General features: G+C 50.5%; 1 protein-coding gene across 1 annotated transcript in view; it reads left to right on the top strand.

Annotated features, from left to right (window-relative positions):
- Positions 1–615: 615 nt before the first annotated feature.
- Positions 616–23142, top strand: part of SACK1C (scaffolding CK1 anchoring protein C) — a 47080-nt gene continuing 24553 nt past the window's right edge. Inside the window, exons 1-2 of the mRNA XM_090065264.1 lie at positions 616–1158; positions 10775–10942. Coding sequence (XP_089921390.1) covers positions 616–1158; positions 10775–10942 — 711 coding nt within the window. The remainder of the gene's footprint in view (positions 1159–10774; positions 10943–23142) is intronic.

The following is a 23142-nucleotide window of genomic DNA, read 5'->3' as shown; positions in this document are numbered from 1 at the left end:
CACCTAGAGTCTTTGGCCCACATGTATATGCTGTTCCAGAAATCCTGTGGTGCCTAAAGTAGACACTGTGACAAGAATGAACAGCAGCTTTTCCACATGTTTTCAGATTAGCTGTGTCTTTCAGATTAGCTGCTTGGGATGTTTACAATTGATTATAATTATCACTGAGAAGTATGTTTGGCTTGGAACAAGTTTCAACATCTATATTTTCACTCTGAACACAGAAACTGATCCAACAGGTTCCACCTACTTGGCAGAGGGGTGAGGGTGGAGGCCTAACCTGGACATCAGATTGGCAGGAAGGGTGAATCAGCTACTGCACAGGAGAACTCAGCAGTTTATCTTTCATATCTCTGCATGGAAAGGACAAGCAGATGCTAAGAATCACAGTTTGTTTCATTTAACAGACCTGAAAGCCAGAACTGCAGAAGACCAGCTCTTTTCCTGGAGCGTGAAACAGTTAAAGACAACTAATTTTGATTCAGGGGAGGCAGTTTGTGGCCCAGATCTGACAACCTACAGGAATCATTTGGGAAAGAACTGAGGAAAGCCATCACCAGCCAGCAAGGGAGGGAGACCAACAAGCAGCTTGGCTCAGTACCGGCAGCTTTAGTCATGTTCAGTTATCCAGCTGCAGAGGCAGGCTTTTGCTTCCAGAGGACAGGATCATCTGGGCCACTGAAGAGGAGGCTGGAGGAGCTGAAGAAGCCATGGTGGAGGGAGCCCAGTAGCAGCACAGTGCTACAGCACAGTGAGACTGCCAGACTTGCTACAGATGCTTTTTTGGAGGAGGGAAAGACTGGCTATCTACAAGCCATTGCTGAGGAACAGGAGCTACCATTTCTCTCCACCCTAGACATGGAGTACATAAGTCAATATAAATGCCAAAGCATCCCAGAAGCACATGCAAGCAAAGGTTGTGAAGTAGTGTCCAAAGAGGGGGACACCAGTGACTTGGCCTCCCTCTTTTCTGAACTAACTTCTGGCACCTACTTCCCACTCATGTCTGATGTGCACCCGCCAGAGCTTGAGCTGGGCTGGCCAATGCTGTCATTCACCACAAGGTCAAGTGAAACTCAAGCCAGTGTGTACTTCCAGAGGAACAAGGCTTACAGCATCAAGGATTTACTCCGGTCCCTGATAAGCAGGGCAAAAATGGTATGTACAGAACTCATCAGATTTTAGAGGGTCCTACAAGGGAAGAAGACAGCCAGAGAAGGCAGGATACAGCCCATGGGCTATCAGAGCTATTGTTACTATCTCCACAAGTCACAATCTTATTATTGCCTATGCGGCTGGGGTGCTGTGATTGCTGTGAAGTTGACATCCCTATATCCTTGCTGTGCTCTTATGCATCCATTTTGTTGGTCTCCATTTGTGGTTTTGCACTATGAACACAAATTTCAAACCCTCTATGTCAAGGTCCATTTTTATTTAATGTGTATAATGCAGAACACCAGAGAACATGATTTCTGTTTGGCAGAGGGCTTGCTGCTTCAGGGCTCATCTACCCCATGGGCAGGGGCCATACTTCTTCAGGGGTGGTCCAGCCCATGGGTGGGGCACATGTGATCAGGGCTTATTCAGTTCATAAGTGGAGTAGGGAGGGAATGGGGGTCAGGGCCACCCAGCCCATGGGTAGCAATATGTGGAATCAAAATTATTCAGCTTATGGACCAGAGGAATGTGGGGTCAGGGCTTCTCCAGCTAATGCGAAGGGAGTTAATAGGGTCAGGGCTTGTCCTGTATATGGACAGGGAGCACATGGCATTGGGTTGTTTACCTCCTTGGCATTAATCTGTGATCTGTAATCTTATTTTATCCCAAGAACTGGATACTCTTAAGGCCCAGAGGTTATACTGTTGAATCTCCATAGGATAGAAAGCCTTGCTTTTATTACTTGCTATTAAGATTGTCTAGTTGTGCTCTTCAGGATAGATTACCTTACCACAAACATTCCCTTTGCCTTAATGTCTTTGGGCAGAATTTTGTTTCACATAATACATGACCAAAAGGCAGCTTATGACCAACTCTAAGGTACCCAATTATTAGGTAGGAGTGATTCTATTAGCCTCCTCTAGCTGCATTAGTTCCCCCCATTCTATGAATAGCATCACCCTCCAGAGTTGCGTAGACACTTCCCCCATCTACTTACTCCTCCCTCCTGAGCAGGGTGATAGAATCACTCCTGCACAATAGTTGGGTAACTCAGAGTTACTCAAGCTACACTTTGGTGATCAGCTGGTGATCATTCTGGCCTTTGAGTCCCTGTGAATGTGCTTCTGATGAAGTGATGGCACTTCAGCCTGTGTGAGAAACATCTTAGGAAAAATTTTAAAGGGTGCTCTGAAGTGAAGTAGTTTGTAGACAAGGTCCTATAGGCAGGAGAGTGGTGTCCTGTAGAAATGGCTCCTTTGTTGTGGTTTTTACTGAATTAAGAGTCTGGAAAGATAATTTGCTGGTGTGCCAGTTTCTAACATTACACTAACAGTTCTTTGTACTAGGCTCTCAGTTTCCTGAGCTGAGAGCAAGGGCAGTATTCCATGTCTTAACAAAGCAGGTTCATGCTCAAGAATATTTGGAACATTTGAGTGTTTGGAAACCCAGAAACAAGTGTCATGAGCCAGCCCTGTCACACAGTTTGAGAATTTTTAAAGATGCCCATACTCTCCCCTCTATGTCATCTAAAAACTTTGGTAGATTTTCGAAAGTATTTAGTTGCTGCTCCTTTCAGTGCTCTGAGGCCTAACTGAATTAGATGTCTGAGCCTCATTTTTAAAAAATATCTTAGGCCTTTTGGAGCCAAATTTTTAAAAGCATTTAGGTACCTACCTCCCATTTCAACGTGTTAAGACATGAAAGTACCTTTAAGAATGTAGGCTTATAACACAGACCCATAACTGCTGTCACTGAGTGCAGAGTGAAGGCTGCAGTGAGGTGGACTGTAGGCTGCAGGGCATGGATTGTAAGGAGCCAGGCTCCAGAGTAATATACCTGCTAATTCAGGGACAGGCAATTGTTTCAGCTGGGCGGCTGCTTAGCAAGGTTTAGTTAGCTTTCAAGGGCTACATGGGTAGCCCTTGACCCTGCACACTGGTTGCCATTTTGGACCTGGAAGTCCTGCCCCTAACCCCTAACCCTTTGCCACCAGATGTCCTTCCCTTGCCCTCTGGAAATACTCCTTTGGTGTGTGTGTACGTTGGGGGGGGGGTGTTGCCATCTTAGAATCAGAAAAAACCCAAAATATACAGTAGAAGTCAGACACGTGTGACATATTTTAAGTGTATTACAAAAAATATTTATGCCACAATTTGTGTTTGCCTATTGCATATAGAGGTGATTGCATAATAATGCAAAAATAAATTCTTAGTCTTGTATATTGTGTGTGGGGAGGTGGTTGGGGGGTGTATGTGTGTGGGGGGTTGTGTGTGTATGGTGGGGTGTGGGGGGATTGTGAGGGAGTGTGGCAGTGTGTGTGTGGGTCCATAGGGTATATCGGGGGCGTGTATATGTGGGGGGTTTTGGGGTCAGGGTGTGGGTGTGTGGCATTTGTGGGATGTAAGGAAGGGTGGGGGATTCCCCCTCCCACTCCACCCATGGTGCAGCAGCAGGTGGGGGCGCTGGTGCCTGTCAGTGCATGGTTCTGGCCAGCACTGCACGTAGGGGTGAGAAGTGCAGCCCCGCTGGGTCACCTCTTATCAACAATGCTCCCTGCCATGTATGCACAGCTCCTACAGTTGCATGCCACCAGAGTCCCTGTTCCAGTTCAGGCAGAGTGGGGATTTAAGAACTGCTAGACAATATGGTTAAATAGGATTTAGGACAGGCTTGTAGGAAGAGTCTTGTGCTCAATCATCTTTTGTGAGAGGCCAAATCCAATAGGCATTCCCTGAATTGTAGAGTAAATGGGCTAGTGTGGAGCACCATGGTAACATGGCTAAATCAGGTAGCTTTTCAGTGCAGACCCTCAGCCTAGGGATACATGAATGTTATCTCTTTTTTCCCTGAGTTGCCACAGTTGGCTTTCATTTACTGAGGGATAAGAATAGGTATGCTAGGGAGTCTGGGCAGTGTAGTTAAGGTTGCCAAATATGGGGATGTAATTTAAGCCCTACTCTGGACTTTTACCACTATCAGCAGACCCAACTGTAAATGGGTTCTTGCTCACTAAGTTGGGGAGACGAGGTGGCAGAAACTATATGCTCCCATGGTTGCTGTTGGCTACAGAAGCTGGCCTCACTCACAATAGTGCAATGGACTGTAACTTGGGAGGACCCTTGACTTGAAGAATGTATATATAGGCAGATACCCTGGAAAGTCTGAATTACTGCCTCGTAATTTGTTTGTGTGCCTAGGTCCTTAGGCTCCTACATCAGTCATCTACAGTGACGAGGGCTAGATTTACAAGGGGAATTTAGGGGGAACTCAGCACTGCAATTGCTAACTCTTGGGTATCTCACCACCAGTTAAGGAGTGACTTGATCACAGTCTATGAGTAGCTATGTGGGGAGAAAAACCTTTAATAATAAAGCCTGAGGAAAAACATTACTTGTCACAGGTGTGGCTGGAATCTGTGAGCATTTGGCAGACTTTGAAGTATTGATCTCTGTGAATGAGCAGATCAAGGAGAAAGTAGCACAGTAGCTGGCAGTGAACTGGAACAGTGATGCCAAAGCCTTTTATCAGCGGCTTCCCAGTGTACCTTGTGGGCTTTATATGACTACCATAAATAAGGATTTCCCCTTTCAAAATGGAATTATAGGTTTGAGATGGAGCCTCAAGAGTCATCTGGTCCAACCCTCTGCACTGATTTAAAGTTCTCTATTGCTAAAAATACATGGGGAAGGAGATGGAGGACATAAAAAGGGCATGGAAAAGTTAGGGAGGGTCCAGAGGCAGGTGACAAAAATGTTAACGGGCTTGGAAGGTAAGTTAGACAAAGCAGGGTTGAAGGAAATAGGCATGTTCAGCTTGCAGAAAAGGTACCAAAGAGGGGACATAATAGCAGTCTTCAAATATCTGAAGGGTTGCCATAAAGAAGAGGAAGAACACCTTTTTTCTCACTGCAGAGAGCAGGACAAAGGCCAGTGGCTTCAAGTTGCAGCAAAGTAAGTTTAGATAGGACATTAGGAAAAACTTCTTCACTGTTAGAACAGCAAGGCAGTAGAATAGACTGCCTAGGAGAGTTGTGAAATCTCCATTATTGGGTGTGTTCAGGGAAGAGGCTGGACAAGCATTTGACAGTGATGATCTAGAACAGAGGATCTCAACCTCCAGCCCGTGGGCCAAATGCAGCCCATGGAACCATTGTACCTGACCCACAGGACTCCCCACAGGTCACGAAATTTGGCAGCAGGGAAATTGGGTGGCCATTAATATGGCCACTCTTCCTTCTGCCAAATTCCCAAATCCTAAGCCCTGTGCACCCAGTTGGAGCCAGGCTGTGCCCCCTTCCTCTTGCAGAGTGGTGCTGGGATTAGGCCATGCCCCATCTCCCCCCACAAGGCTGGGCCACATTCCCTTTATCCATGCAGGGCTGGGATGGAGTTGGTCTATACCACCCCCGCTCACGTGGAGACAAGTCTTGTCCTTCCCTTCCCCCCCTCTGTGAGGCTGGGTGAAGCCCCTTTCCCCTACTGGGAATGGTTGGCTGGATGGTGGAGCTGCACCAGCCCCAGGTGCTAGATCGAAACCACCATCCAGCCCACAATCAGGCAAGACACTGCTCATCTGAGCAAAAAGGTTGAACACTACTGATCTAGGAGGAACTTTGCCTGCCTATGCTCTACTGTAGGTATTTCCCATACTTCTGGGCCTTGCTGGTTGCCACATGAGGCTTGGAAGGAATTTTTCCCCTTCCTGCTGCTACATCATGGTTTTTGTTTACCTTCCTCAGAAGCATTGGGTGTTGGCTTTCATGTTCTCTCACAAGGAACTGAAAAAAGTTAGAAATTGTAGAGTTATTTTCAGAGAGTGCCTTACCAGAGCGCACAAGCCACTTATTGTGAAAATGCAACTACAGACATGGGTGAGTTGCAGAGCAAAGCAAGCTATCACAAAAATCAAATGGCAGAAACTGAAAGCAGGAAATGCAGTTTCAACCCCTCTTTGGGTAATGGAGGCCTAGAACTTGGGTCTTCTCTTGTCCGGGCAAGTGTCCACATGGGTAACTGGTGCCTCCCGAGTCTGGAGGGGTCACCAGATTGCCGATGGGCTGCGCCCACCACCAGACAAGATTACTGCTGCCGCAGCCTGAGCCTCCTCTCATCCAGCACAGATCCAGGGACTCACACCCCGGGGAGGAGTTTGGCACAGCTCAGCAGCCCTCCCGGGAGTGCAAGCCCCTGGTCTGCACCCCAGATGAGAGGAAACTCAAGCTGCTTTTCCCATCTGGGACCAGTGCTGCACATGGGCTGCACCCAACACTGGACAACATTGCTACTGCCACATCCTGAGCCTCCCCTCATGTGGCACAGATCCAGGGGCTTGCAAACTCAGAAGGAGTCCAGCACAGCCTGGCAGCCCTCCTGGGGGTGTGAGCCCCCCAATCGGTGCCTTTGATGAGAGGAAGATCAGGCTGCTTCTCCCACCTGGGTCCAGCTCTGGGCGCAGGCTGCGCCCACCACTGAACAACAGTGCTGCTGCTGCAGTCTGAGCCGCTCATCTGGTGCAGATCTGGGGGCTTGCAAACTCGGGAGGAGTCCAGCACAGCCTGGCAGCCCTCCTGGGGGTACAAGCCCCCAGATCTGCGTTCCGGATGAGAGGAAGCTCAGGCTGCTTCTCCCACCAGACCGGCACCCTCCACTCGCCTCCCTGCTTGGCTACAGCCCCCTTTTTGGCCTGCACCTGACTCCAGCCTCCCCTCATTCAGCCCATGGCTGGCTCCAGCCCTCCTGGTCAGCCTGCAGTCAGCTCCACCCCAACCCCCACCCCCACTCCCCTGCATGCCTCCCGCCCGGCTCCAGCCCCCACTGCATGCTTCCCGGCCGGCTGCAGCCCCGCCATGCCCTCTGCCCAGCTTGGCCCTGCTGCATGCCCCCTGCCCAGCTGCAGCCCTCCTGTGCACTCCCCGCCCCATGCACCCCCTGCCCAGCTCCAGCCCCCCTGCAGCTTATCAGCAACAGCAGCCATGCTCTTGGCCTTGTGGCACAGCCCCCCTGCACAGGAGGGGCAGTGTGACTTGGCCCCAGCCGCCAGGTAACCGTGTAGTCTTTGCCACAGTGTGCTGCTGCAGCCCAGCTTGGTGCAGCACGGCGTGGGGCTGTGTGCTTTCGGGCAGCTCTGGGCTCTCACTCAGGGCTGCACACCACTTGTGGGGATCACGAGTCACGCTGGCCCGAGTCCTGCATGCAGGAGCCTTCTGTACATGCAGGACCCAGGCCAGTGTGGTCAACAGTCTCCACAAGTGGCGCGCAGCCCTGGGTGAGAGCCCGGAGTTGCCCAAAAGCGCATAGCCCCATGCCACACTGTGCCAAGCTAGGCCTCAGCAGCATGCAGTGGCAGAGGCAGTGTGGATACTTGTCGGCTGGGGCTGAGCCGTGCTGCCCCCTGCCGTGCAGGGGGGCTGTGCCACAAGGCGAAGAGTGTGGCTGCTGTTGCTGGTAAGCTCTGGGGGGGCTGAAGCCAGGTGGGGGGGGCACGCAGGGGAGCTGGAGCCAGCCATGGGCTGAATGGGGTGGCTGCAGCCAGGCAGGTTCACGCGAGGTGGGGGGAGGGGCTGCAGCTGGGCAGGGAGCATATGGGGGGTCTGAAGCCGGCCATGGGCCGAGTGGGAGTTTCGAGCTAAGAGTGGGGCAAGCAGGGGCTGCTGGGCTGTGCTGGACTCCTCCCAGGAGTGCAGGCCCCTGATCTGCGTGTTGCCAGCCCATGCCCAGCACCAGGAAGCTTGGTGCTGCTGCTGCTGCTGACCTGAGGTGGCAGTGGCAGCATCCTGTCATCTGGCATGCAGCTCGGGGGCCCGCATCCCTGGGAGGAGTCTGGCACAGCCCAGCTGCCCTCCCAGGGGTGCGGGTGGGCCCCCGATCTGCACACCAGATGACAAGAGGCTGCTGCTGCTGGCTGGGACTGGCACTGGGTGCAGCCCATGCCAAGCGCTGGGAAGATTAGTGCTACTGCTAGCCCCAGCAGGCAGTGACAGCACAGGCTCCCAGATCTGCATGCTGGATGACAGGACACTGCTGCTGCTGCTTTGGGCCAGCGGCAGTAGCAGTCCTTCCGGTGCTGCATGCAGGCTAAGCGCAGTGCTGGTCCCAGGCGGCAGCAGCAGCCTCTTGTCATCTGGCACTCAGATCGGGGGCCCGCACCCCAAGGAGGAGTCTGGCACAGCCCCACAGCCCTCCCAGGGGTGCAGGCCCCCAGATCTGCGCACAGGATGACAGCATGTTGTCACTGCCAACGCCAGCACCAGTCTTCCCGGCTGCTGGCATGGGCTGCACCCAGCACCAGGCCCAGGCAGCAGCAGCAGCCTCCTGTCATGTGAAACGCAGCCCTCCCACGGGTGCAGCCGGGCCCCCAATCTGTGTGCTGGGTGACAGGAGGCTCCTGCTGTGGGCTGGGACCAGCTTGGTGCAGTCCATGCTGAGTGCTGGGAAAACTGCTGCTTTCGCTGGCCCCAGCCAGCAGCCACAGCATGCTGTCATCCGTGCACAGATCCGGGTGCCTGCACTCCCAGGAGGGCTGCAGGGCTGTGCCAGACTCCTCCTTGGGGGCGCGGCCCCTGGATCTGCATGCTGGATGACAGGAGGCTGCTGCTGCCGCCTGGGACTGGTGCTGAAGCCAAGTAAGCCTGCTTCGAAACTTGAAATGTTTTGAAACTTCCAAAACATTTCGAGCGCCCTTGTTTCATTCTGAAGCTGTTTTGAAGGCTTTTATTTCATTTTGATTTTGCTGTTTTGAGCTTGAAATGCATTGAAACACCTTCAAAATGAAACACCCAGAGAAATTTTGCACAGCCCTACTTGACATATACCATGCTACAACAGTTTTTCCTGTATCCCAACATAGGCATTACAAATACGTAATTCCATATATTACACATACTATTTTTTGATCCAGAATTCCCTATCCTATCATAATAATCCTTCCACAGGTTTATCAAGTTCAGTCTTAAAGTGATTCAGGCTCCTTGCCCCCACGACTTTGCTTGGAAGACCATTCCAAAACTTCGCTCTTTGCTCTTAGAAATCATTTAAGTTCCAATCTACATTTATCTGTATTCAGTTTGCGGCCACTTGATCTTGTGCTGGTATTGTTTTGCAGCCCAAGAAAGTGTTTAGCTTTCCACATATACTACAAATGCATTTGTAATGAGTTACCATAACCAATAGGCCTGTGCGAGTCAGCAGCGATCCAGTCTGGAGCTCCAGACAGGGTTTCCACCTTGATCTGGCCAAAGCAGCTCCTAAGCTTCAGAGCCGCCTCAGAGATCTGGCCATAGGATATAATGGGGGACTCAATGAAATATCTATAACTTTGTTGGTTTTTGTCCAATTTGGATGAAACTTGCAGGGATGATAGCTTATGCTAAGAGCATAAAACTTGCCAAGTTTCAAGAAGCTTGGTGCTGGGATTTGGGGGGAACTGTACCCCATATTCTTGAAAGCAAAACTCCTGTCACATCTACATGTTACACCACAGGGGGGTCAAAACTGCAGGGGTGGTAGCTCTTACTGATGCCACAAAGCCTGCTAAGTTTCAAGGAGATCAGTGCAGGAGTTTGGGGGGAACTGCATCTCAAGCTGCAGACAAGCAAAACTCGTGACATGGGTGACACTGTGTGTGTTAAGGCGCAATGGGGTGACAGCTGCAGAGATGGTGGCCCCTTCTGAGGCCATGAAGCCTGCCAGCTACCACCCCTGCAGTTTTGACACCCCTGTGTTGTAACGCCTAGATGTGACATCAGTTTTGCTTTCATGAATTTGGGGTGCAGTTCCCCCCAAAGCCTTGGACCAACATTCTTGAAACTTGGCAGACTTCATGCTCTCTGTGGAATCTACTGCCTCTGAAAATTTCATCCAAATTGGACAAAAAACAACAAAGTTATAGATATTTTATTGTTTCCCCCTTATACCCTACGGCGGGATCTCCAAGGCGTCTCCGAAGCGCTTCGGGATCTCCGAACCGCTTCGGGAAGCCTAATGAGGCCAGCGCTTCCATCCGGACATGCTGCTTCGGACCCCAAACGTCCAAAGCTTCTCTGAATCCAAAGCTCTGTCCGAAGTCTTGCACAGCCCTAATAACCAGTCTGTTTGTTAAGTTAATAAGCCAAGCACCTTTAATTTTCTTTCATAAGAAAATGTCTCTGTTCTGTTAACCATCTTCATGGCCATGCTTTACATTTGTTTCAGTTTAAGTTAATCTTTTTGGACTAAATATACATAACCTAATATTTCCCAGGATTGCATTAATTTTTTTTCACAGCTGCATTACACCAGTAGTTAATGGTCACTGGATCAATTTTCAGGGATTTGAACAGAGTGGAACAGAATCTCATTTAGATGCCTAATAGTTGGACTAGACTCTGGTCCATGGTTTGCAGTAGTCTGAAGCCCTGTGTGAGGCTCTCAGCCTCCTGACACTCTTCTGTGAACACACAAGTGCATTAGAAACTCTGGCCTGGTGTTCCATTGATAACTACAAGAAGCCTGTGCATTTTGTGGCATCTAGCCCCCTGGGCTTTTAATTCCTTCCTTTGGTGGGTGGGAACTTACCTACTTAACATTGTTCTCAGGAGTGCTACTTCATTAAAGCCCTCTCTTTTTCTCCTCTTGGCCAGGTGATTGCAATTGTGATGGATATCTTCACAGACATGGAGATACTATGTGACCTGTTAGAAGCTTCCAACAGACGACACATCCCTGTTTACTTGATCCTTGATGAAAAATACTTGAAATATTTTGTGGAAATGTGCAGTAAGATGGCTCTCACTAATGAACATTTCCCAGTAAGTTTGTAACCATTGCTTTAGTTGCTGTGATAAATTGACCTAAATAATATATCCTCTGCTCCCATCTCCACAGAGGTACTGTAGCCACCCACTCCTTTCTGCCCGTTTCTGGGGGAGGGGGAAGCAGAGAATTCTATTGTCCTCAAGACAAAGCTACCGTATTTCCCCAAATCCAAGATGAATTTGAATGTAAGATCACTCCACGATAATTAGATTCCATATGTAGAAGATTATAACAAATATGTATTTTACGTCTTAAATTCATCCCCCATGCCAACTGCTGTGGTAGGGAAAGCAGCAGCAGGATGGCTGTTAGACTGCCCCTTTCTCCCTACCTGGCCCTGCTCCACTTACCCCCTCTCCTCACTGCTGTTTATTCTATGTGGCAGCTCTGGCTCTGGCCTGGGGTATAGAGCACATGGTGGCTCTGGTCCTGGCCAGACAGCAGCAGCGGTAGCAGCTCCAGCCCCAGTTCCAGATCCAGGCTGGAGCTGGGACACAAGAGTTTCTCTGCTGCTGTGCAATCTCCCCTGAGCTCCCCACTGCATTGTGCAGTCTCTCCTGCACTTGTCCCCCTCCCTGACCCAAATACTATGTGGTCTCCCTTGGCCAGGCCAGCACTTCAGCTTCAGTTGCAGCAGCTACTTGCCCTGAGCCATACTCAAATACAAGATGAAGTTTCTTTTTCTTTATGCTGAATGGAGAAAAAAACCCTCATCTTGCAATCAAGTAAATACAGTAGTTAAGCTAAAGGATGGTGTTGGCAGAAGATAAAAAAAGTTCATAAACTGGCCATGAATAAGCTGCAAATGTATAAGTAGGTTCCAAATCATGACAGCAGTGAGGTTCTAGGACAGCCTCGCATTAGAGTAGTGGAAGCATGAAACCTAACTAGATTTATGATGGAGTGCTATAAGTTTATTAAAACAATTTTATAATATTGTTGCCTGTCATAGCAGTGGATTGGACTCATTGACTCAGGAGTCATCTTCCAGTTCCATGCCCTATGTTCTTCTGATCCCACTATCATTTTATATCAGAGAAAGAAGAAGGCCCAAGTAGATGGGACAGAAATGCTACTGGAAGATCAATCAGGTAGACTTGCCAGGGACAGGCAACAGAGGCAGGTTAAAGGAGGATAGTTGGAGAAGCGCTGAGGTCCCGGAGGGGAGGGGAGCCAGGTGTCCAAGGAGAGTGGTCGCTCCTTAAGGAGACGATCCTCCAAGCCCAAAGGAAGGCAATCCCAACAAAGATCAAAGGGAGCAGGAGAGCACACAAGCCTCCGTGGCTCACCAAAAGCATCCAGGAGTGTCTCCTTGCTAAAAAGGAGGCTTACACCCAATGGAAAGAAGGGGTCATCACCAGGGACGACTATTCTGTAGTCGCTCAGGGATGTAGGGGGGCAGTTAGGAAGGCCAAGGCAGAGATGGAACTGGGGCTAGCTTCCCAGATTAAGGACAATAAGAAGTCCTTTTTTAAATACGTAGGGGGTAAAAAGAAGGTCCTGGGTAATGTGGGGCCCTTCCAGGACGCGATGTGAAACTTGGTCGTCACACCAGACGGCAAAGCTAACATGTTTAACGATTTCTTTGCCTCCATCTTCCTAAGTAGGGACCAGAACAGTCACCTCCCTGCTGGGCCCCCCTCGGGCCCCGGGGGAGGCAAACCTGGGCCACGGGTTTAGTTAGGGAGCTTCTGGAGGGGTTGGACGTATTCAAGTCAGCCGGCTCGGATGATCTCCACCCTAGAGTTCTAAAGGAACTGGCCAAGGTCATTGCAAGTCCCCTGGCACAACTTTACGAGCACTCGTGGTGCTCTGGTGAGGTACCGGAGGATGTGGTCCCCATCTTCAAAAAAGGCAGGAAGGAGGACCCGGGAAACTATAGGCCGGTTAGTCTTACCTTGATCCTAGGCAAGCTGTTTGAGAAAATTATGCTGGCACACATCCATGAGGGGCCAGCAGGGGACTGCATGCTTAGGGGCAACCAACATGGGTTCATCAGTGGCAGGTCCTGTCAGACCAACCTGGTGGCCTTCTACGATTAGATCACCAAATCATTAGATGCAGGGGTAGCAGTGGATATAATCTTCCTGGACTTCCGGAAGGCATTTGACACTGTCTCTCACCCTGTTCTCATTAAGAAACTGGGGGGCTGTGGTGTAGACACCCACACAGTCAAATGGGTCGCCAACTGGCTGGAGGGCCGCACCCAGAGGGTGGTAGTGGATGGGTCCTTCTCAACCTGGAAGGACGTGGGCAGTGGGGTTCCACAGGGCTCGGTCCTCGGGCCCACACTGTTCAACATCTTCATCAGCGATTTGGACGAGGGGGTAAAAAGCGCCCTGTTCAAATTTGCTGATGACACTAAGATGTGGGGGGACGTGGGCACACTGGAAGGATGCAACAGGCTACACTCAGACCTCGACAGGTTACAAGGGTGGGCGGATGAGAATAGGATGGGTTTCAACACAGACAAGTGCAAGGGGAGGAAGAACCAGCAGCATACCTACCGGGTGGGGAACTCCCTTCTCGCCAGTGCAGAGGAAGAAACGGATCTTGGAGTCATTATTGACTCCAAGATGAACATGGGCTGGCAGTGTGGGGATGCAGTCAGGAAGCCCAACTGTACCTTGTCATGCAACCACAGATGCATTTCAAGCAGGTCCAAAGAGGTGATCCTCCCCCTCTATGCGGCACTGGTCAGGCCGCAGCTGGAGTATTGCATCCAGTTCTGGGCGCCACACTTCAAGAGGGATGTCAACGGCATGGAGAGGGTCCAGAGGAGGCCACTCATATGATCAGGGGACAACAGGGCAGGCCCTATGAGGAGAGGCTACGGGACCTGAACCTGTTCAGCCTCCAAAAGAGAAGGCTGAGGGGGGATCTTGTGGCCTGTTATAAACTAGTTAGGGGGGATCAGCAGGCATTGGGGGAGTCACTGTTCCCCCGAGCACCACCAGGAGTGACCAGGAATAACGGTCACAAGCTGGCAGGTTTAGGCTAGGTATCAGGAGGCGCTACTTCACCGTCAGGGCGGGTAGGATCTGGAACCAACTTCCAAGAGAAGTGGTGCAGGCTCCTACCCTGGGGGTGTTTAAGAGGAGGTTAGATGAACATCTTGCTGGGGTACTCTTTCCCCAGTACTCTTTCCTGCCATGGCAGGGGGTTGGACTAGATGATCTGCTTAGGTCCCTTCTGACCCTAGAAACTATGAAACTATGAAACTATGAAAGACATCCTTTGCTCTGCATTTCATGGGGGCTCCTTTCCTCCTTCCTTCTGTATGTCTAGTACCTCCTCTTTTAAGGGTATATCTGTTGTAATACCCTAGTACTGACAGGGACACTGTTCTTGAGCATACTTTATTTACATGTTCCTGTTCTACACAGGTCAGACCCAACACTGAAGCAGCAAAACTGCTTCAAAGGCACCCCTGGATACTGCTCTTTAGAGCTTTGTGTCCTGTATGCTTAAGAGCACCAACTTCACTGGCTTCACTGGCACATGCAGAATGGGAACAGGTGGGTGGGACATGCTTGAGAGCAGCACTCCAGTGGCTCCAGGGAAACATACAGACATACAGATTCACTTTAAGAAACTTAATCACAGACTTAAACCTAATATTTTGTTTAGATGGTTCCCATGCTCTTGGATTCTGGACTGGGAAGGGAAGTTGTGGGTTTACTTTATGTCCTGATGCAGAAGCTTTGGCTTCCTTCCCAGTCTAGCTGTGGGAAACCAGGTAGCATGTAAGCCAATGGTTAGGAACTAGGGCTGTGCAAAGCTTTGGTAGCTGATTTGATTCGGAGGAGATTTGGCCTGATTCATCAGCCAAACCTCTGAATCTGAATCAAATCAGGAGCCCATTAAAAGGTCTGAATCAAATCAGAAGCCTCTGATCGATTCAGAGAGATTCAGAGATTCGGACAGCTTGCAGCAAACAGAAACTGAGAAGAAGTAGGGGGATAGGGTGATCTTCCATATACGGAAAAGGCTGAGAAGGGGGGAAAAACTGCTTTGATATTGAGATCTGTACCTGGCCAGTGACTGTGATCTTTCTCTGAGTTCCCTTCCAGTCACAGTGCTCTGGGCGAGGGCTGTAGAAACAACATATAAAGCTGTGTCTGCAGTGATCTGTGCCTTTTGTGAGCTGTTTCTGTCTTGGAGCAGCAGCATTTGAAAGGCTCTGGCTTGCTAGCTATTCTCTCAGTAGCTAGTTTCTCTTCTTGTAAGTTGTATCCAATCATTTCCTACTTACCCTTGCCTACAATCCCTATTGTTATCTCTATCCATTCGTTTCAACTTGTGAGAGGGTGTTCAGCATTGTTGGGGATGTTGTGACACCCCACCACACCTCCTTGGATCCTGGTTTGGTGGAGCAGCTAGTGTTCCTGAAGGTGAACCTCCCGCTGCTGGGGTTCCCTAGCTCTATGTGCAGACGGAGTGAGTACCACCCACCTCACTCCGCACCTATTTGCTTTTTTAATTTGCTTTCAGAACCTTGAGGTGCACTTTCACATAAACCGCTGGACCACTTTGCCTAACACCTAGCAGGCCTCATGCCAGCGTGAGGGGCTACCATCCCTGCTGTTCTCATCCTGGTCTGTCTTAACACACACGTGATGTGAGTTTTGCTTTCAACAGTTTGAGGTGCACTTTCACAGAAACCCCTGCACCTATCTCCCTGAAACTTGGCAGGCTTCATGCCCTCAGAAGGGGCTACCATCACTGCTGTTTTCATCTAAATCTGCAAAACAAAGACAAAGTTATAGGTATTTTAGTGATTCTCCATTATAGTCTATGGCTAAATGTCCAAATTAGAGCTGAATCTCTGAATCAGAATTCTCTGAATCAAATTGGGACAGTGATTCAAATCCCCAAATTGAATCACTGTCCCTCCAAATCAGCTGAATCCAAATCTGAAGCAAATACTTGCTGATTCTCACAGGCCTATTAGGAACCAGAGTTAGCAGTTAGTTTGAAGTTACAGTTCAATTCAGGACTGTATACTGTGACCTAGTTAAATTCCCAGAGTGTTTGGGCATCAGGGAGACTTGCTGTATTGGGCATGATTCTTCCAGTCCTCCCCATACTCAGTAGTGGCAGAAATTGGACAGAGAGTGATAACAATGATGGGCCATATAGGCCAGAAATCTGCAGCTGCATGTCAGGAAAGACATCTGCACTGGCATGACTAGTTTGTATAGCAAGAGACTGCAGTTACTACAAATGTGTTTCCAGCAGGTGGGTACATAACTTGTTAAATATTGTGCTCAATGAGTAGTCCTCAATGGCTCAATGTCTAGTTGAGAGGTATCCAATGGGATTGTTCAGCAGTTTGTCCTGGGTCCAGTATTGTTTAACCTCTTCATTAATGATTTGGATGAGGGGATTGAGTGCACATTTAGCAAATGTGTGGTGGAAGTAAGTGGCATTTCAGACACTTTGGAAGGTAGGGCTGGGATCCAGAATGACCTGGATAAAGTAGAAAAATGGTCCACAGTCAACCAGGTGGAATTCAACAAGGACAAGTGCAAAGTCCTGCACTTGTGATACAATAATTTGTATGAATACAGACTGGGGAGTAACTGGCTACGCTGCAGTACTTCAGAAAATGACCTGGGGATACAGTAGGCCAGAAACTGGAAATGAGCAGACAGTGAGCTCTTGCTGCCAGAAAAGCCAATGGCATACTGAATTGAATTAACAGGAGTCATCAGCAATCCGATGATTTGAGGATGGTCTTGACCACAGCACACTGATGGCTCTTGAGGTGATTTAATTGTCCAATCCTTGAGCCACAGATCTGTCTACAGAAGTTGTAGATCTTTCCACAGGGGGAAGGCTGCAGGTTGGGACTCTTCTCCTTTTTCTTCCTCTGCTCTCTCTTCTCTACTGTGAGGGCATGGTGCTATACCTTGAAATGAGCTGCCACTTAGTTGAGGTTGTGATGCTACTGGAGTTGGTGGCAGCCAGCTCCTCCCAACCCTTGCATAGAGCAGGGAGGGGCTGGCCAGGCTGGGGTGGGGGTTGATTACCTAGCAACCAGAGCCAGAGCTGCTGCTGCTTGTGGTACCTACTGCATGGAGGGCAGAGGGGCAACCACAGGCTGGAGATTATTGTCTTTCAGAGGGGCCTGTAGCAGGACACTAAGGTGCCTGCTACTGATAACAGGAATATGGGCTCAGCTGCCACTCACCAGGGCAGCACAGGTGTGGGTTGCCAAGACAACCAGTCTGGCCAGCTGACCAGAAGGGGGCAGGGCCTGAAGTCTGGTCAGCTGACCAGAAGGGGGCAGGGCCTGGCCTATATAAACAGTGAGGCCAGGGTCAGTTCTCCTTTGGCAGCTGAAGAAGCTGGAGCTCTGTTGGAGCAAGCAGAGCAGAACATAACAGAGAAGCCTGATGGTCTGAGCAGTGTCTGCTCACTGATACTGGGTGGAGGAAAACCCTGGTAGGGATATGAATGGAGGTATGGATAGCCAGTCAGCTTGGAATTTATGTTATAACACAGGAGTGTGAGGTTTTTGTTTTGTGGTTATTGTATTACACCGGAGGACCGGGTGAGGCTGTAGGGGTGGAGGAGGCCTCATGGGAGCTCCCCAGTAAAGGGGGGGCGTTCCTGGTATCAGAGAGTGCTGCTGCATTTTGGGGTGTCCCGACCCTGCCCCAGTGTGGGTGATGTCGGGAGAAGCCCAGTGTGGGCGCACACAAGAAGCCCCAGTGGGGCATAAGACCCGAGAAGGCGGGTCTGGGGCCAGGTAAGGCTGAGGCTGCCTGAGCCCCACTGTTAGGAGCCCAGTGGGTGTAAGACCCAAGAAGGGGGTCTGGGGGCCAGGTAAGGCCAAGGCTGCCTGAGCCCCGATTTGTGGGAAGTGTGAGCAAGGCACCAGTGCGGGCAGGGAGTGTGGAGCAAGGCCCCAGTGTGGGCGACGGTAGAGAGGCAAGCCCCAGTGTGGGCCACAGGAATCGCGAGGCGAGGCAGGCCCCGGTTGGGGGTGAGAGCGCGGGGAGCGCGAGGCACAGGCCTCGGCTGGGGGCAGCGGCATAAGAGACAGGCCCCGGCATGGGCGATAATATAGAGGCCGGCCCGCGGGGAGACAGACCCCAGTGAGGGCTGCAAGGCCCACGGGGTGAGGCAGGCCCTGGTGTGGACGGCGAGAGCTGCGAGGCCCGGTGCAGGGCGACGGTACAGAGGCAAGGCCCCAGAGAGAGCAAGAGCCACAGGAGGCAGGCCCCAGTGTGAGCGAGAGCCACGGGGCGAGACAGGCAGGCACAGAGACAAGTCCGGGAACCCATAAGGGCACGGGCGACCATGGGACTTGTGTGCAGCCCAAAGGTCAGAGTGCACTGGGCGGTTAGACTGAGCCAGGATACGTCCAGGCCGTGCCAAAGAGGGTAGAAAGGCAGCCTCCCTTGAACATATTAACATCAAAGACGTGGCAGGAAAGATAAAGAGGGTGCATTTAAACTGGATTTGGCACGGTAGGTAGGGGCGCTAGGGGAGGTCACGGCACCCCTAAGGCTGCCCTGCAACAGGGCCCCTGTGGGCCAGATAGAATTGCCTAACAGGTCAGATCCAGCCTGTGAGGCATATCTTGCCCGCCCCACTACAGCCTGAGCAATAGCAGATGCTTGCCCCTTCACTGCCCTCATACTCTATTCCAAGACCAAGGGTTTTTTCCCCTGTGTTAACTGGGGGAAAAAAGCCTTGTCTTAGAATCAAGTAAATTTAATAAAAAATATTATAAAGCAAGGAGTGACTGTGGCAGCAAAGATCACACGGGGATGAAAATAAGAAGAAATCCCAAAAAGAGTAATAAGTGCTGGGGCGGTTGCCCCAAGCACGAGTACTTAACTAGATAACCTTACAGGAGCAGGAGAGTGAGACACATGGAGAACAGGGATGCCCTGATTTATTAGTTCCTGGCAGTTCCAGTTGGCTGGGCACGGGACAGGGAATACTCAAAGACTGTGCCCTGCAGCAACCGGAAGAAGAGGAGAGAGATGTTGTGGAGGGAGCTCTGGGATGAAAACATTTAAACTAAAGAAGAACAGGAAACAGCACCCCAGGAGGGTAAAGGGATGAGAGCAAGGAGCTTTCTCCCTTTGAGACTCAGAGGAGTCTCCACACTTATGTAAAGAAAAGAAGCCAAAAGAGACAACCAATGTGATCAGGAAACAGTTGATCATTCCAGTGCTGAGCCTGTAACCAGAAAAAGACACCAAAATGTAAGTGAGGGTACTGCAGGCAAGAGTGTTTGTGAAAACAGATGCTCAGAGTCCTGTAGCTCTCTGAGATCCATATTTATGATAAGTAAGGAGTAATATGACCACACACAGCCAGTAGTACCCAGCTTAATGAGTCAATTAAAAGAGGACAAAAGCTGCAAGAAAAATCCGAAAAATCCTAGCTAGAATAAAGGATAACAGCCAGGTAGGATAGCTAGCTTCCCACCTTCTTTTTTCTCTCTTACACCAAGTCATGGCAGGCAAGATTGGATAGATAAGCTAGAGAAAAAGAACCCTAATACAAACATTGGCTGTAATCCTCAAGCTATGCAAGCTCCATAGAGCCCAAGCCATCCATTACATGTGTAGGGAGCCACTTTGAGTAGTGACCCCTCTTACAGTGACCACTAGGGCTGTGCAAGGCTTCCGATGATGCTTTGGATCCGGGGCCGCTTCGGATACTTTGGCGCCAGAAGCGGCATGCCCAGATCAAAGTGCAGGCTCAGTTAAGTTGTCCAAAGCAGTTCAGAGCATCTGAAGCACTTCAGAAATGCTTCAGATGTTTCAGACAACTTAACTGAAAGTTAGAAGAGGAGGGGAAGTGGGGGAGGGAGGGAAAATGGGGGGGAGGGAGCAGGTGGGGGGGAAGACTGACATGTGTAGGTGGCTAGCGGGAAGGATTTCTCTCTGGCTGCCTTCCCAATGACAGTGTCTGTGGGGTGGGACTAGAAACAGCATAAAAGCCTCTGTTTGGAGGCATGCTGTGCCTTTTCCTAGCTTGTTCCCTCTCAGGAACTGTGAGAGAAAGGAAACCTCAGACTGAAGCATGTCAGCTTGCTTGCTATACTCAGTAGTTGAACTTGCCTGCTCCTTTTTCTTGTTAGAAAGGATTGAGTAGGATTTATTCAATTACTATTACTATTACTATTACTATTCAATTCATTTCTTTGAATTTATATTTGCTCTTTTTTTGTGTGGAAACTTTGAAAAAAGAAAGCTGTGATTTCCCTGCCAGTGTGATCCATTACTATGCAGAGAGGCACATAGATTGCTTGTGCGCATGCGGATGCACACATACAATATAAATAAGAAAAATCAGATATTTATAGGAGAAGAAGACAGACAGATAGCACACAATTTTTACATAACTCTTAACACTGAAGCAAACAATCAAAGAAGAAGCCAGTGCACACATGCAACAGAGAGAATAAAACACACAATACAAAAGGATTGACACACACACACACACACACACACACACACACACACCTTTTACAGCACAGGAAAGGTCAATATGAAGCATGCTGGAAAGGCAGGTGCCAGGTCTTCTGGCAGGGGAGGGAGACAGCGTGGGGGGAGAGCTAGAGCTGCAAGCCCCTCCCCCCCAAACACAGATGCAGTCTGTTCCCAGGCAGCCATGACATCAGTGCTGCCAGTGGAAGCCAGGAGGTGGGAGCAGTGTCTGTCCCTGATGTCCTTGCACCTGCACCGCCTCTGCTTAGTCCAGAAGTAGGCACCAGCAGTGGAATCACTGTCTCCTTCACCCCAATTTCTTCTCTCAGCGTGAGCCTCCCACTGGCAGAGAAGGAGCTGGAACCAGGGATGCTGAGCACACTGGCTCAAGCAATTCTGGGTACTGAGGGGGAATCAAAGTTTGTGCTCCACACCCCTCAAGTTTCCCCATAGACCCAGGTCTCCTCCGGAAAGCAGCACCTCAGAGGAGGCGGAGGTTATGAAGCCAAGTGGCTCAGCTCAGGCAGCTCCTCCAGCTGTTGAGCCTCAGCCTGCTAAGGAGGGGGATAAGGCAGGATCCTCACCCTCAACCCAGAAGCAGGCAGTAGTGTAGTGTGAGATCATTTTGAGCTGCCAGATGATCCCAGGTTTGCTATCTGCCAGCCCTGCTGAAGGCACATGAGCTGTGGCAAGGACATGAGACACCTTTCCACCATGGCGATGCTGCTGCATCTGAGTAGGCAGCACCCTCTTGCCCTTCATCCTCCTCAGCCTGACACCAGTGTGAGTGTGCCAAAAGGGAAGTCTCCCGCTTGCTCCAAAGCCCCCTTGCCTCCAAAACAGAGGCAGGCCACCCTGAACCAGTGCGGGAAAGGTGGACAGAAAGGGGGGCACGTTCCCAAGGTGAGTGAGATCACCCAGAGCACTGGGGAGATGCTTGGTCTGGATAGCCAGCCCTTCTCCCTAGTTGAGCGGCCAGGGTTCAGGCACTTCTGGTTCCATTTTACAAAGTGCCCGCACTCACCACCTTTAGCAGGGCGGTGGTGCTCTCCCTGTATCAGGCATGTAGGGAGTACTTGAGGGAGGAGCTGTACAAGGCAGGGCCACAGGTAGCCTTGCACTTCACCTCTGACATCTGGAGCAGCTGGGGTGGTGATCACAACTACCTCTCCCTCATGGGGCACTGTTGTGATCAGTCAGGCCGTTAGTGGGCTCTACTGCAAGCTGAGGTGCTGAATGAGTCCCGTACAGCAAGGGAAATTATGGGGGCCATGAACTGCATGGTGCAGGGGTGGCTCATTGGGTAGGCCAAGCTCACCTGTGGGTTCATGGTCACCAACAACGGGGCCAATATGGTGAAGGCTGTCCGTGATGCCAACTTTGTTGGCATCTGCTGTGTAGCACATAGGCTGCACCTTATAGTGAGGGATGCCTTAGAGGGGGACAAGGGTGCTGGTGATGGTGCCGCCACCAGTACTGCTACAAGCCAGCTGATTTTGAAATGTAGGAAGGTGGTGGACTACTCCCACTGCAGCATCAAGCGGGGCAAGATGCTATGGAGAAACAGGCAGAACTGAGCATACCGCAGCATAGAGTCATGCAGGCTGTGGAGATTCAGTGGAACTCCACATACCTGATGCTCAAAAGGCTGGTGGAGCAACAGAAGACCATCCATGAGATGGCTTTGCTTGGGGAGATTGGGATCAGCAGCCCCCTGAACAGAGCTGAGTGGGATACCATCTCCCAGATATTGGTGGTCCGCAAGCCCTTCCTTGAGGCCACCAAGACCCTTAGCAAGACATGCAGTCACTGGTAAGGTGGCTGAAGGAGGGCATCAGGAGATGGCTGGCTCCCTTGCGATCCAGTATGGTCCACATGCTGGTGGGCATGTGCAACCTGAGGGTGAAGGGGAGCATGTGCACTGGCAGTCCCAAACCCTTGATCACTGGATGCAAGTGCTGTTGAACAAAGTCAGGGAGGCCAAAGTGCAGAGGCAAGGGGATGTGGAAGAGAGGGATCCACTTTCCTGTGCCAGCTCTCTCAGCACCAGCACTGGCCAGTCTCCTCCACGCCAGCCGCTGCCAATGTGGGCCATTGGCATGGCTTCAATGCTGGGGTCCAAACCCCAGCCTTGGGCAGGTAGCGCCAAGTTTTTGGTGGCTACCTATCTTGCTGAGGATGTCGAGCCACCTGACTATGACTCCTTGGCCTACTGGGCAAACCGCAGCCAGATGTGGCAGGATCTGGCCATGGTTGCCCGGCAGCACCTGTCCTGTCCACTGACCATTGTTCAAAGAGAGAGGGTGTTCAGCATTGCTGGGGATGTTGTGATACCCCACCGCACCTGCTCATATCATACTTTGGTGGAGCAGCTGGTGTTCCTGATTTCAACCACTGGTGAAACATGAGAGTCCAAAATTATTATTGGAGGTCTTTTGGGGCCTTTGTACACGCCACAAGATTTGTCATTTATGTTGCTGCAACTGCATTTCTGTTTGCACAGGTGGGATTTCCTGAATGTCTAAAAGTCTTTTTGGTGCATCAAAGTAAAACTTCTCAGACATAGTTTAGTTTGTGTCGCTGCTGATTACATTGTTGTATCTATGGATTCATGGTGTGTAAACATCAAGCGACTCAAAGACATGCAATTACTTTCTTTTGCCAAACGGTAGTGTTGTGCTATTTTTGTAGTTCAGGCCTTTGGCCAGTAGGTGCTGCTATTATTTTCTGAT

Source organism: Crocodylus siamensis, chromosome 10 (assembly GCF_052110815.1).
Source record: "Crocodylus siamensis isolate JL-2025a chromosome 10, ASM5211081v1, whole genome shotgun sequence".
Lineage (NCBI taxonomy): Eukaryota > Metazoa > Chordata > Crocodylia > Crocodylidae > Crocodylus > Crocodylus siamensis.
Note: the sequence above shows the minus strand (reverse complement) of the source record. Positions and strands in the feature narration are given on the sequence as shown.